This window comes from Simochromis diagramma, unplaced genomic scaffold, assembly GCF_900408965.1.
Source record: "Simochromis diagramma unplaced genomic scaffold, fSimDia1.1 OVJJ01000603.1, whole genome shotgun sequence".
NCBI lineage: Eukaryota > Metazoa > Chordata > Actinopteri > Cichliformes > Cichlidae > Simochromis > Simochromis diagramma.
Window position 1 is genome coordinate 19,383,945 of NW_024387414.1, and position 15,493 is coordinate 19,399,437.

General features: G+C 40.8%; 1 protein-coding gene across 1 annotated transcript in view; it reads left to right on the forward strand.

Annotated features, from left to right (window-relative positions):
- sbf2 (SET binding factor 2) overlaps positions 1-15,493 on the forward strand; it is a 110,030-nt gene that overhangs the window by 46,985 nt on the left and 47,552 nt on the right. The window contains 13 exon segments of the mRNA XM_040011959.1: positions 790-924; positions 1,323-1,433; positions 2,530-2,635; positions 7,514-7,646; positions 9,520-9,628; positions 9,985-10,098; positions 11,547-11,624; positions 11,916-12,029; positions 12,806-12,934; positions 13,072-13,170; positions 13,323-13,527; positions 13,639-13,748; positions 14,980-15,129. Coding sequence (XP_039867893.1) covers positions 790-924; positions 1,323-1,433; positions 2,530-2,635; positions 7,514-7,646; positions 9,520-9,628; positions 9,985-10,098; positions 11,547-11,624; positions 11,916-12,029; positions 12,806-12,934; positions 13,072-13,170; positions 13,323-13,527; positions 13,639-13,748; positions 14,980-15,129 — 1,593 coding nt within the window.

Below are 15,493 nucleotides of genomic sequence, written 5' to 3' on the forward strand. Positions count from 1 at the left end.
TTTAACAGTCTTAACTGTCTGAGTTGACGTCCTTATCTGCTCAGCTAGATTTCAGAGAGCGTCCAGACAGGCGGTGCAGGAATGTATTTTGTTAAATAATTGAACCAAATCCCCCCCCCCCCCAAATTCTCAGATGGATAGAACAGATATTTTGATCCTGCACTCCTTGGTGCTGGAGATACCTAAGCTCTTGCGGCATGTTTTGACTGCCTGGAGAAATATACTAGACTGTGATAAAGGCTTTAGTTTGGAATGAGCGCCGAGAGATTGGTGTATCAGTGTCGTAATGCAGCTCGTGGATCTCAATAGAGACCAGATCGAAACTGTAAATTTTCTATCTTACACAACAGATACTAAGCGCTGTGCAGTTGTTAACTTGTTTGGTATTTTTGTCACTGATGTTTTGCATTTGCTGTATTATGATGTGATCCTAGGAGAGAAGGAGGATGAACTTCCTAAAGTCATTTTTGACTCTTCTGTAAGCAAATCTCATTTAATCTTGGTCCCTTTGGAGAAATCTTTTATTAGCATCATCGTAATTGAAGAAATTAACAGAGTGGCTCTGCTGGCTGTACTAAACTGCAACATTGTGAAAGAGGATAATTAATTGTCCAGCCTTTCATGAATGTTTTTTTTTTCTGCTCACTGTAGACAAAGGAGGATTTTTAACATTTCTTTGGGCTGCATTCAATTCAGTTAAAGGCCATTTATTTATACGGTGCCAAATCACAACAGTCTCCTCAAGGTGCTTCTTATTATAAAGTAACGACTGCTCTTTTTATGTTTCAGGGATCAAAGAACATTGAAGCTGATGGCGATGAAGATGAGGAGGCAGAAGAGGATGGCCTGATCCAGCCAGCTCAAGTGTTTGCACCAAAAAGTCTCATTCTCGTGTCCAGGCTGGATTATCCCGAAATATTCCGGGTAATAAGACACCGCACGATTAAATCTTGATTTAAAAAATGTTTTTTCTGACCGTTCAGAAGAATTCTCAGAATTTTTGTCAAATCTGATTTTCTTCTTGCAGATACTAATCTGCTTTGTTCTGTCTGTAAAATGGGTGTAGTGTAGGCATGCACTTCAGAAAGTACAGGAGTCTCAGGTGTATAAGAAACTTTGAGCCTTTCATTAAGGTCAGTTTGTGCTGGCGTAAGGCCAGTCATACCATCCATGGTAATAACCTTACTAGCAGACCTTACCTACTGAGGATCCTTTGCTCTTGGCCCAAAAAGAGAAAATGCAGACACTTATTAAGCACATTGATGGTTGCTTCTTTCCTTTTTCTCCATGTCTTAGTTGTCTTCCACATGTTGTTCCTACAGGGGTGCTTAGGGCTGATCTACACGGTCTACATCGATAGCCTGAGTTTCCCTTTGGAGGGATTGGTGGCCAACCTTTTTACGTTCTTGGTTCCTGTTGCTGGTGGATCTCAGGTAAGTCTGACCTAAGAGAGAACATGTCCACATATCACTGTCTAGCTGTTGGGTGGTTTTTCAAGGAGGGGGGCACAGGTCCAGGACTTTGTGCTAGTTGGTTGTTGATGTCAACCCTGCTCTGCTTTGAGCCAGATTGTAAGTGGATGACTGAGGTTCAGTGATGCAGACTGATGTTTGCTTTGCAGCCAGTCACCACCATCATGTTCAGGGCTCAGGCGAAGTTCTAGTCTACTCATTCTGCCATGAAATAAAATCTTAGAGTGGAGCAAGAAAGAAAATCTCTTGAACTTTATCTGTAGCATTTTTGAGGACTGTACTGCACTGTCACTGCATTAGGATCCCTCTTGATGTCATAATGTATTTTGGTGGCCAAATGTCAGAAGATAATGCTCCATTAAGCTAGGCATAAGATAATTTATTTAACACCCGGAACAAAAACGCAGCCCGCTCATTCTGCCACAGCGGGTTTCTCGCTTTCTCATCTGATTTTGTTTTAAATGATGGATAATGTGCTCTTAGAAGGAAGAATTTGGCCCCTTCTGTTCTCTAGCAAGACGCCACAAAAAAATCTCATGTCCTCAAGTCTGCCAGACCCAAGCAGACTCATTTGTCAAAACAAAACACAGTTGAACATACAGGTATGCCAGGAATTGTGTGAATGAGGACCCCATGAGACCTTTATATGATACTGTGAGATTATATCAGAGGATACCTGCACACAGTCTGAATCGGGATGTATTTGTGAGAATAATTACATCACAGCTTTTAGGTGACTGATTAGAGTCTATGTTGATCTGAACAACACGTACACACTTTGGAAATATGTTTTTTAATCTTTGCAGTGCATGAATCATTTTTTATATTGATGCAGCTGTGCACCATATCAGTTATGTTTTTGATTAGTGAGAAAAAGACTTATTCAGATGGTCTGCACAGTGTTTGCGTTGAATAGAATGCATCTTCTTCATGCCCCACAGGCTCAGAACAGTCCTGTGACTGTCAGTCGTTGGACTTCTCGACCCTGTAGACGTGATGGTCGTTAAAATGTTCTATTGCTGTTGTCTGACTGTCACGCCCTTTTTTCTGTTTACAGAAGCTATTTAGCCTGGGAGCAGGAGACCGTCAGCTCATCCAGACACCCCTGAACGACACGCTGCCCGTTACATCCAAGAGTATTGCTCTACTCTTCCAGCAGTTGGGTGGGTCAAGGAACTGTGATAACTACTAACCAGCAATCATGAGTCACAACATGCCTTATTTATGACTTCATTGTTGTATCTGAAATGAAATGACTAAATGTCTTGTCATGTATTTATTAACATTACCCTGCTGCAGTTTATCATGTACTGTACACTCAATCACCATGTAGGTATTTCCAGTAGCTATTATAATCTGACAGCAGTCACATTTAAAAACATAAGTTTTAAAGCATTCAATGCCTCAGCTTATTTAGTAAAATGCCTTTATGCTTGACATATTTCACATTTATTCTTATCAGATTTTTAAATGCTCTGTGTAACTTTGCTAATCACCTAGTGGCAAACTCCACTACTGTAGGACTTTTGCGATGAGCCATTAAGAGCTCGGATTAGTTCTACATGAAATGCGTCTCAAGCACGGCTGTGCGTTTTTCTCTCTGTCCCATCAATGTTTCTGTAATTTTGTCTGGGTAGAAGGAGCCAATAATGAAGATTTGATTAGGTTTTGTGGTTTCGGATTGCAGTGTTTGCACAATATGTTAATGGTCCAGACTTAAATGATTTGAACAGGCGATACGTGCTCTGGTAAAGAACCGACGTGCCTGATACGCAATGACTCAATCATGAGGGAGTCCAGCCGTATTTAGGGAGTGTGTCTATTGTTTTTCTTAGCACTCCAAAAAACCCCGCAAATTGGCAAAAGCCACGCTGTGAACTTTCTGCATTATGTTTGCAGATTTTGGGGTTATTCCTAAACAGCGGGGCTTATTTCACTTTTTGCATATGTAAGCTGAGAGTGTGATTAAATCTAATTCACCTGAAATCTGATTTGTAATGGAAAGTTGGCCCTCATTTGGTCTCTCTTGATTAGGAGAATGTGCTTCACATCAGAGTAGATTCTGTATCCTGACTGTATTAACACCATCCTCGTTTTGTTTGGAAGCAGCAAGGGGATTGGGGGGGGTAGGTGTTCTTACACGATATATGCAATTAGGGTCATGTCAGAGCATGCATTTGTTGCTAATTTGGATACACAAAACAAAATAATGTTGACATAATAACGAATCACGACCAGTCAGTTTTCCTAAACCTGCTTCCTTTAATCAGGAGGGTACATTTGCAGTTCAGAGCAGCAAGTAGGATACAGTACATGTGTGCTGGAAAGATGAACTGCACATGTTAGTTTCTTTCTAATGTTTAGAGTCACGTACGAATAGCACAATGATTACAGTTCGGTCGCTCGGTTAATAATTTTGAAAATGAAAATGAATAGACAGGTACTCTTCTGCATGCAAACCAATATCTGAACACTGCTAAATGTACCCAGGCGTAGAGCAGGGCGATATGACCAAAAAATATTTATCACGATATACATTCGAAAATTTGTGATAACAATATAACTGACGATATAACTGACGATATAATTGACACTAGACAAAATAATTTACAACTTCTCAACTTTATTAGTGCCAAAAAAAACATGAATGTATTTTCACTTAAACAAGCAGCTTTTTTAAGTGCATTAAAGTTATATAAAAAATTAACAGTGCAAATGCAAATTCCTTGCTGACAGTTTAACCAAAAGGCATTTCCAGTGGAAATTGGCTTGACATATCCTCAGCATAACCATGTATAACATCCACAAAACTTAAAAAGAGGTTATACACACACAATACGGTAATATTATGTTGAAGCACAGTACGTATCACTCCGCGAGGCTCCTGCCTACGATAGCCGTAATGCTCCGACAATCCATCAAGCGTTGCGGGTTCGTAGCTTAGCAAAGTCGTACTGAAACATTTGACAGATTTTCGAGCGCCGTGTACCACATAAAATCATTTCGAGGTCAGTAAACACAACCAGAATTCATACATAAGGCACACGGGATTATAAGGGGCACTGTCGATTTTCAGAAAAATCAAAGGATTGATTTTAAGTGTGCCGTATTTTCCAAAAAACACGGTAATAACGACGGCCCGCTAGCATGCTCTACCAAAAATAGTGCTTTGTTGTGTATCTGACGGATGAAAGCCAAACCAGTTCCACACCACTGAAGTTGCAGCATTTTTACAAACCAATTCTGGTTCATTCGTTTCATTTAACGATCCACTTTCGCTCTTCTCATTCTGCGTCGCCGCCATATGCGTATGTAAACCAAGGCACTGCGCATGCGCGTTTTACCCACGTTCTATCGCGATATTTCATTTTCCTATCGTTGCCCAACATTACACCGGTATTACTGTGAACGGTATGATATAGCCCAGCCCTACCCAGGCGTTTACAGAAAATGTCATATTTATGATATTTGTATCATCATGACTTTCAGGAAGAAAAGTACCTCTGACACGGCGCAGGGAATCTACACTAAACTAGGCTAAAGGCTAAAGCAATGAGATTGTTAGCATAGCTTTAAACAGAGACTAGCAGAAGGGAAAAATAGCTAGCCAGAAAAACCTCAAAGCCACAATTTGTCACTTTTTATAGTTACTTACTGTAATACAAAAACTGTCTGTTGGTTTGGCTGGGAACTCCTCCTACATGATTATAAGTTGCCTGGCAACCACCTACCAATGGCTAAAATGACTCATGCACCTATAACGCCAAATAAAAGCATCATATCGTTTTACTTTCATGACAGTGACGCTGAATTTATCAAATACTGAATGTACTCATTCTTGATATTTTCATCTTGTGATGTTTACAGTATACCATGACTGTAATTTAACTTATAAAGTCAGGTTTACTCTATCAGAAGTTTAATGTTGGATAAATGAACAAATGTACTTCAGGCAATGGGGTTTTGAAACCACCTCAATTATTTCAGTCTGCATGTTTTGTTTTTTTTGTCTGCAGGTTTTTTCAGGCTAAACTGTCCTGACCATCTCATGTCTGTAAGCTATATATGTAGACACGGCATCGGTATTATCTATTCTTTATTCCACTCTTGGCAAGAATATGAAATCATAATCTTTTTTTTTTTTTTTAAATCTGTCCTGCTGCTGTCACAGGTTGTTATATAATAATTTTTTTTTTATTAAGGTGCAGGAAACTGAAAGTTACAGACATAGTTAGACAGTAGAGTTAATGATTCCTCTGACCTTAAAGCCTGACTTTCCTGCACGTTGATTGGAAAGTCGGTTGATGAGTTACACGTAAGCGTTTTGTTTCCACTTATTAGCTCGTCCTTACATCCATATAAGGATCAGCTACTAGCATGGGGACAGGCAGGTCGGAACATCGCTCTATGCGCACAGGTCATCGAGTCACCACAGAGGAATGTGTGTTAAACATGTTACACTACACAGGAAGTACAGCCCCCCCAACACCACCCCCCGGCCGGGAGCGAGATAAATCCGACCATCAACAGCCCGACTGTTGTTGTTTGTTGCCTTTGTCTGTTCTGTTTTTGCTGCCACTTCTTTTATTTAGGGCTCGGAAACGTGTCGCTGTTTCCATGAGATAAGCAAACACCTGAACACGAGGTGTCACTGTGAATTGGAAGCCTCGGTATCTCAGTAAAAATTACGGACAAAAATACATCATTTGGTGCCTGTTATGACTTTTTAAGTCACGCCTTTTCATTTTAAAAAGGAAGATTTTTTTTCCTTTTTTGTTTTTTTTTGAGGTGCGCGTTTCCTGTTTATTACTGAAGCGCTCCATTCAGGCAGCCAGACTCCAGACCCAGCGCCCCCAGCGGCGCGGATATGTCTGCCGGTGTTCCTCTTTCCTTATCACTCCGATGTGTGATGAATTGGTCTGTCAGTTGCTTGATAGGAAACAATAACAGGAACTATAAACTTAGAATTCTTCCGGATTGTCGCATCAGTTTTTGAAATATTATTTATACTGTATGAGAGTGTGTAATTTCCTTTGTTTTTCAGAGATGACTTTTCACCTACCTTTATATTCAATGTTTCAGTAGAAACTGTCCTATTTGAATGCAGATTTATTTTCACAGCTAGTGGACACAGTGCAGATTACACAGCGTCACTGTAATTTTATTTCCAATTAATGCAGCTGCACTAAATAACAACAGTAGTAAAAATAATAATACAAGCTAAGAAATATAAACAAAAGTGAATTTGCCCTTTCAGTTTAGTTCAAAGTATTCATATTTTTAAAAACATTGTATTTTCAATTATGCATTTACTTGAATATATAAATTTAGCTCAGTGTTCCCATCTGCATACATTTGCTCTGTGTGTATAGTAAACAGAGAGTGCAGTGCCCACATACAAAGACAGACTGTGGTAGCTTCATTTAGACAGGAGGTGATAAAACAAAGAGGTAATACTAATCGAAGAACTGGCACAAGTCAGCCTGCATTACTGTAACACTCTTCTTCTTTTTTTTAAGTGCACTTCCCAAAAAGTTTTTTTGGTAGCGTGCAATAAAATTTTTACAACTTCAGCAAGAGCAGAACCACATTGTGTTGTAGTCTTCTACAGAACTGATGCTAAAGTAATTGTTCTTGCATACAAAGCCTTAAGTGGTCTTGGCTACACTGCTGTCAGTGTTTTGCGTTCTCCTTTCATGCCCTCTGAAGTCATTCTGTACTTTCCATCACAGCCGGAGCAAATTTCAATGAGATGAAGTCCTGAACTTTCTATATTAACATTCTTCACGTTGTTCCGCCTAACAGGAACGAGCGTACAGAATATTGTTTCCTTAGAATTTCAGTGATCCGGCTTGAAGCTTTTATGGTTATCAGAGAACTTCCAAGTGCACATTGTTTGCTGTAATCTGTTGTTGAAGTCTGAAAGGCCTTCACAAATCAATTTTAGATGAATGATCTGGAAAATGTGGACGTCACCTTCCAGCAAATACCTCATTTATTTCATTCTCTGTTGGGGTTTGGTTTGTTTTTTGTCATTTCAGGAATCCAAAATGTTCTTAGCCTATTCTGTGCAGTTCTGACAGAACATAAGGTCTTATTCCACTCCACCAGCTACCAGCGGCTTGGAGAGGCATGCCGTGCCCTAGAAGCCCTCATGTTTCCTCTTAAATACAGGTGAGTATGTGTTGGATATGGCTGGATGAGACAGAATCTCATGTGACTTTCCATTGACTGCAGTTGTGACTTTCTTGGCTTGTGATCTGACTGATCATTAACTTTGTTAATTTTTCATTCATTTCTGTAAAAACAGTTTTCTGCACCACATTAGATCACCTTTTAAAGTCACACAATTTAACCTTCTTTAACCTCTTTTTTTTTTTGTTCGTTTGCTTGAAATGACTCAGATGTATGTGGTTAATAACCTCCTTCCCTTTCTCCGATACATTTGTTCATCACTCTCCCTTGTGAAACATATCTTGTAAGAAAGGGTATTTTAAGCTAATCCGGCCAAATGGGTTCAGGGGTTCTTAAACATAACACTAAACAACAAAACATGCAAAAGGAAGGAAGACGTCAGGAGGAAGGAGACAGTAAGCCTTTTTCACAGAAGACGTCTTGAACCATCATTGTAGTAATATTAGTAACAGTTTAACGACTACATCCACATGATTTCCAGCCATGGCGTGCCACCGTGTCTTTATGTGAAAGCAAAGTACCAACATCAAGTTGATCTAATGTGGTGTAGTAGGATGCTAATACATATAAATATTTATAAGTATGAGATGTATGGTCATCTGCCACTTTATTAAGTATACCTATTTAACTCACTGTTAGCATAAATATCTAATCAGCCAATCAGCTGGCATACAGCTAGGTGTATTTAGGTGTGTAGACTTGTTGAAATTGAAACTGAGCATCAGAATGGGGATGAAAGGTGATTTAAGTGACATGGCATCGTTGTTGGTGCTCTGTGGGATGATCCGAGTATTTCAGAAACTACTGATCTGAGATTCTCCCACACAACCATCTCTAGGGTTTATAAAAAAAGAGGAAGTCTCCTGTGAGCGGCAGTTATAAAAGAACAACACATTGAGCACTGAAGCAACATTCAGATGACTAATTTGGCATGAACAGCATTCATGACCACACTGTGCCCATCTTCTGATGACCGTTTCCAGCAGGATAACTGTCACTAGATCTCAGTCCAATACAGCAACCTTGAGATGTGGGCATGCATGAGCAGCCGGCAAATCTGCAGCAACTGCGTGATGCTGTCGTGTCAACATGGAGCGAAATCTCGGAGAAATCTTTTCAGCAACTTGCAGAATCTATGCGATGAAGAATTGAGGGGATCCCTTTCTTTGCTTGCAAGGTGTACCTAATAAAGTGTCTGCGAGTGTATTTAGTTCCTATTAACAAATGAGCAATCAAAGCACTAAAACCATGATGCTACTTGCGTTGTGTGCCTGTATCCTTCATTGTTTGCTTGGTCTAAGTTTGCCAACAGCAACAAGAACAGCAAAAATCAGCAGCGGTTTATTTGTCTGTCTAAGCTGCTGGAAGTTTGCACAAACACAGTCACACGTCTCAAAAAACCCTTTTGTTACTGGAAAATGTAAAACAGGACTTGCACAGAAGTAACGGGCGTTTCAGATGACTGGTACACAGTCGTGGTCTCGAGTAATTCTGTTGTTCAGGTAGAATTAGAAGCCACTATGTATTAACATGATATGAAACACTGTGTCCACACACAGTGTTCTACATTTAAATTATCTGGGGTTTATTGCAATTTTGACACAAGTTTCCTGTAGATGATGATGATCATTTAAAATTTCCGTATAAATGTCCTCCGTGCTTTACTGCTCTCTTATCACTTGAAATAAGTTTAGTCATCTGAGCTCCATTTTCATCATCGCATGCAATCAAACACATCCTCTTCCCTACGGGGAAGTATATTTTAAGCTCATAGTTGACCGATCGTTGCATAATTCTTCTTAATCTTTCTTCCGAGTAAATTTGTGCGTTTTCCTTGTGTCCGTGCACACAGCTACCCCTACATCCCCATTCTACCTTCGCGACTGCTGGAAGTGTTGAGTTCACCCACGCCCTTCATCATCGGCGTGCACTCCATGTTTCAGAACGAAATCCAGGATCTGGTGAGTGTAGATGTGTCACAGACATCCAGGAATTTGTCCTACCTTCATGCACAAGTTAAAGATTAGAAATTGTTAAAAGGTAACAATGAATCATTAACAGACACTTAACTTAAAGTCTTTAAAGGCTTATTTTGATATCCTCAAAGCAGGTCTTGCTTTAAGGACTTTTTCTTTCTACTGACCAGCGAAATTGACATTTTTATTTTTTCAGATTGTTTTTGCACACTGGGTTTTAAAAGATTTCTCTATATTTAGCTGGTTGCATTTGACTCTCATCAGACATGTCTACCACACAGCGCTTCCTCCAGCAGCAGTAAAACCACCTGACCTGTCAGTGTTTTGTGTGTTTTGATCAGTTGGATGTTATCATTGCTGACCTGGATGGAGGAACAATAAAGATTCCTGAGTGTATCCACCTGTCCTTGCTACCTGAACCTTTGTTACACCAAACACAGTCTACCCTGTCCCTGGTGAGCCCAAACGCAAACTCACACATGCACACAAAAACACCTAAAACCACATTATTTAAAGATGATGGCATCTAAAGTGAGCACCCCAAAATTTTAAATATTCCCGAAGTTCCTTTTCTTTGAACATTATATAATAGAGTAATAGAGTGGGTTGTGTTCTGTATACGAAGTGTGCTCAGAAAGTTCCGTAATGCCGGCCAAACAAAGCAAAAAACATACCTGACCTTTTCAAGGTCGTCTCCTTGCAACATTTAAATCTCGCCTTAGAAACCCTGCTTTGCAATTTAATTGTGGAACATACACGTGCACAAAGAACAAATGCTGACAACCTGAGCCAGCTTCCATCACTGTTATTGAGCAAAGGATTGAGCTACAACTCATGTCGGCCAGCTTGAAGACAGCTCATCAAGTTAGATGGGTATCAAGGTACATGCTCCTAGATTGACACCCTGAATTTATCCCTTAGGGTCACCGAGTTGTTGTGCTGTAATACTTGCCTTAAGCAAGGCAGGCAAATTGTACATTACAGCAGTGCCCTCAGTTTCCAAGGATAGCAAAAGACACATGACCTCCCTAAGTGGGCCCCACCTGTCTCCACTGTGATGTGACAAGGTCAGAGCCAGGAGTCAGACCTGGAACCTGACTTGTTAGCATAGCTAGTAGGCTAAAAGAACATAGAAACTAGTAGTTACAGTGTTGGTAACACTTTACCTGTCATTTTATAGACTGTTGATGGTGATGTCACATTATTTAGAACAGAATGGGGATGACCTGTGGCTCGACGGGCCCCCTGTGTATTTTTGTTTTGGGCCCCAACAGGCTGGAGAATCAGTACTGGCTGTAATATCCTGAGACAGCTGAGGAAGAACACTTGATCTGATCTGTGCCGCGTGTTGTTTTTTGATTTTTTTTTTTCCCGGCCACACTCTGAGACTCTCCTCTTCCTGAAAATCAAAAATGGTTGAAGGCGTGTATTTTGACACAGACAACATGATCCAGTTGCCATCAGAGACTGTCACATGCAGGTAGTCACAGCAGGACTTTTATGGAGTGAACTGAACTTTGCCCAAGTGCAACGTATGTTTCCTAGAAGTCACAGGGAGACTAACTTGAAGGGATGATCAGGTAATGTTTTTGTTTTTTGCAGGAGGTGCTGCAGAGCTCTTTGATTGCACAAGAAGTCGTCTGTCATTTCATCCTTTACAAAGACAAACACATCACTACACATATATAGAGAAATAATGCTAATTCTTATATTTTGTTTAATGAAATGTTTGCTTTCCTAATGAAATAATAAGGCACTTCTTGATTACCACATTACCTGGTCACTCGCTGTGCACCCGCAGCATTCCCTAAGTTAATGTTGGAATCATTCCAAGTTATTTTCCATGAATGCTTGGGATAAACGAAAACAAATGTATCGTCTGAATCTAAATTCATTTTCTTAGGTTTTACACCCGGATTTGGAGATAGCGGACAACGCGTTCCCCCCACCTCGCACCGCACCCTCCAACCTCAAGCTGTTGGTAAGTCAACGGCGTTAACATTTGGCCTCATTTAAGTTCCTCAGTGTCTCAAGGAGTGATGTCCTTCTCCTTCCCACACGAGGAGGACAGGCTGCCCAGAAAAGGTTTCTTATCACAGGGAGGTTAGCGTTGGAGTGGGGGTACTAACTGACAGTAACCCATAACGCAAGTGAAGAAAAAAAAAAGCATGTCTGTTGTATAATTACCTTATCAGACTGCATTTGTGGCATAGCTGCTTGATGAGTAATGTGTGTGTGTGTGTGTGTGTGTGTGTGTGTGTGTGTGTTCCAGGACAAGGAGGTGAGAGCCGTCTTTCTCAGGTTGTTTGCACAACTCTTTCAGGGCTACAGGTCCTGCCTGCAGCTCATCCGCATCCATTCTGAACCCGTGATCCACTTTCACAAGGTAATAAAACCAGGTCATGAAATTCCCGGGGCTAAAATTAGCATTTTTGCCAATATATGACCTTTTGATTAAGCTCGTTAAGCAATTCCTCCCTAGAAAACACGACGTTCCATCAATCTGCCCGCGCTCCTTTAGCCAGCAGTGTGGGCGGACTCGCACATAAAGACCTGACAGATAAACTTGTCAGAGGTGTCTAATGCGTGCGTTTGTGTATGCGTGTTGTTTTAAACGTGTCACAGAATCTTCGTGACTCTTCCTTGATGGTATCCGTTTGTTTATCCAAGCTTCGGACACAGTCCCGTAACCTTGGGCAAATCCGGCAGTGAGCCATATGAAACGTATTAGGTTTACATTTTTGTTTTGCGCCGGGGTTTTTGTTTGTTCGTGTCTGTGGTGTCTCCGTGGTAACCCATCAGCAAATCACCCTCAAAGTACCCCACATGGATCGCATTATAAACTAAAGCTCTGCTTATTCGCCTGGAATCCTGGAGCAGGAGGTGGGGGCTCGAGTGAACTGTTTTATCTCCTCTAGCCACAGGCACATATAATTATGTGTAAAGTAAATTAAATTCATTTGCATGTAGTCATTTCTAACTGGATTTATTTCCCTTTCTCCGCACACTGAAGAACTTGCCCACGTTGCAACAATATAAAAGTCCCCCTTGCAGAGATATTTTGTGATCATGTTCTAAAAATGGCTGCTTGGTGTGCAGTCTGTAGTAAATCCATATGAACAAGGTTTGTGATTGTGAATGCTCTAATCTGACATTATCCAGACTGCCTTCCTGGGCCAGCGAGGCCTCATTGAGAATGACTTCCTGACCAAGGTTTTGGATGGCATGGCCTTTGCCGGCTTTGTCTCAGAGAGGGGTCCACCTTACCGAGCCTGCGATCTGTTTGATGAGGTACTGTACCGTGACGCACCACCGAAACCTTAGCCTTTAACTTTAAATAGAGAGGCTCGTACATAAACACCTTTTCAATCAACTGACCCTGTTTCTAGTTTACATTTTGTTTTCTTTGTTGTTGGTGTGCTTTGCAGTTGGTGGCCTTGGACTTTGACAGCTTTAAGGAAGAGGAGGTCAACCCCGCCAAGCTTCAGAAGCACATCAGGGAGCTCTCCGAGCAGCTTTATAGAAATGTAAGTCCTCGTGCAACAAACGACTGCTAAGTTTCCTCTGTTGTGCTGGTGCGCCGTGTACGTCTGATTTCCTCATCTTAGCCTGCTCTGCACGTGTGCTGCTCCAAATCTGTCCCATTAATCCATGTTGTTTCCTGGTTGTTGTACGTTAGGAGAACCCAAACCCCCACATGGCATTCCAGAAAGTGCCTCGGCCGTCTGAGGGATCCCACCTGCGCGTGCACCAGATACCTTTTCCCGTGCTGCATGAAGAAAAGGTGGAGAAGCTTATGGTGGAGGGTACAGCAAAACACAGCAGCGCACCTCTTCCTACACGAACTGAGAAAAAGTGTGTAGTACCCGCTGGACCACCTGTTGGTATGACTCACTTTAAAACCTTATTATGCACAAAAAATACATTTCACAAAAGTTTTTGCATGTAAATTTTTAATTAAAATGACTCATCAACGATCTGTTTGCTTTTTCCAGCATCCATCATGGGAAAGAGTTACTCTGTGTTTAACAGCGCTCGCAGGCTGGAGGTCGTGAGGAACTGCATCTCATTCATCTTTTACAACAAGACTCTGGAGACTGAAAAGGTGATGCACACTGTTTATTTTTCTACCTTTAAACAAATTCATAAGGCACCCGTGCTTTGGGTAACACCAGAGCTTCAGGCTGTTTAGGAGCGGGTCTCTCCTTAGCTTTATAGTCCTATTATGTCCCAGCTGGCACACAGACACCTAGAAGCAGGAGTAAATAAGGCCTGTGATCAATCTTTCTGCATCCCTGTGCCAGGCTAAGCTGCCAAGCAATAATTACAACTGGGATTGATCAATTCCTGTCTGATCTGTTTGTTCCTGCAAGTATTTACGCTGAACAGGAATCTTTCCTCAAAGTTATATTCCACACTACAGCCTCATCTGTAGGAGTTCATAGGTGAGCATTCAGTCCAATATGACTCCAGTGTGTTTAAAATGGGATGAGTGCCAGTTGTTTTATGTATCCTTATAGCTTCATACAGGAGTTATATAACCTGAACCTGCATCTGCATGCACACAGGGTAAAAATGCATAGCAGGAATTCTCTGAACACCCCGTGAACTTGTAAGTCTTTGACATACATACAGTGCTGTGCAAAAGTGTTTATCCTCTTCCTGGTTCTTCCTGTTTTTTTTGTTTGTTTGTTTGTTTTTGGAAATCTGTTACATTTAAATGTTTCAGCTCCTCAAACAAAAGTAAAAGTAATGGAAAAGTAATTACCCCCTAAACCTAATAATTGGTTGCGGCACCCTTGGCAGCAAAAACTGTAATCAAGCATTTGCAATAACTCTTTCACATCACTGTGGGGGAATTTTGATCCGCTCTTCTTTGCAGGTTTGTTTAAATTCAGCCACATTGGACAGTTTTCCAACATGAAGGGCCTGTTTAAACTAAGTCCAGGCTTTAACTAGGCCACTTCGAAGGTGGACTTGCTGCTGTGTTTCGGATCATTGTCCTGCTGCATAACCCAAGTGTGCTTGAATTTTATTTTTTCACATAGGGCCAGATAGGTTTGCAAGAAACAGCATTTTATATTTATTTATCTTTGCAAAAACATAATAAATCAGGAAAGAGCAAATAATTTTCATAGCACTGTAGGTGCTCCTGTAGTTGTTGTAGTGAATGGCACTTTTGACAAATACTTTATAAAATGAAGGTTTCCTGTCTTCAGTTTTTTTAACAGTTTTAAATTACTAATAGTTTTCTGTGTCTTGTGCTAATTGACTTCTCTTAACAGGTCTGTTACTTCTTTCTAAAACCTTCTTTCCCTCTTTCTTCACTTCAACAGACGCTGCCGGCTGCACTGCGTGCGCTGAAAGGCAAGGCAGCCCGCCAATGTCTGACTGAGGAGCTCAGTCTCCATGTTCAGCAGAACCGCGCCATACTGGACCACCAACAGTTTGACTACATCATTCGTATGATGAACTGTGCCCTTCAGGTCAGTGATGTGACAGATAAACCTGCCAACATAAGTCACAGACTGTTACATCTGTACTGTAAACATGCACAGTAATATTCCATGCAGATAGGAAGAAGCAGTCAGCCTTAGAAAAGCCTGGATTTTTTCCCCCCTGCAATGCGGGGGTCACGTTCTACAATCAGTCAACTAATCGAGAAATTTAAATACCTGAATTTTTGATAATCAATCAACTGTTTAAAGTTCAGAAATGTTGTAAAGTCTTTATTTGTTCCAGATTTGGGTTTTGGTCTGTTGCTTTTAACAAAAAAGTCAATTTAAACATCATCTTGGATTACGAGCTTTTCTGTTATTCTAAGAAAATCAATGGTGAATAAGTAAATAA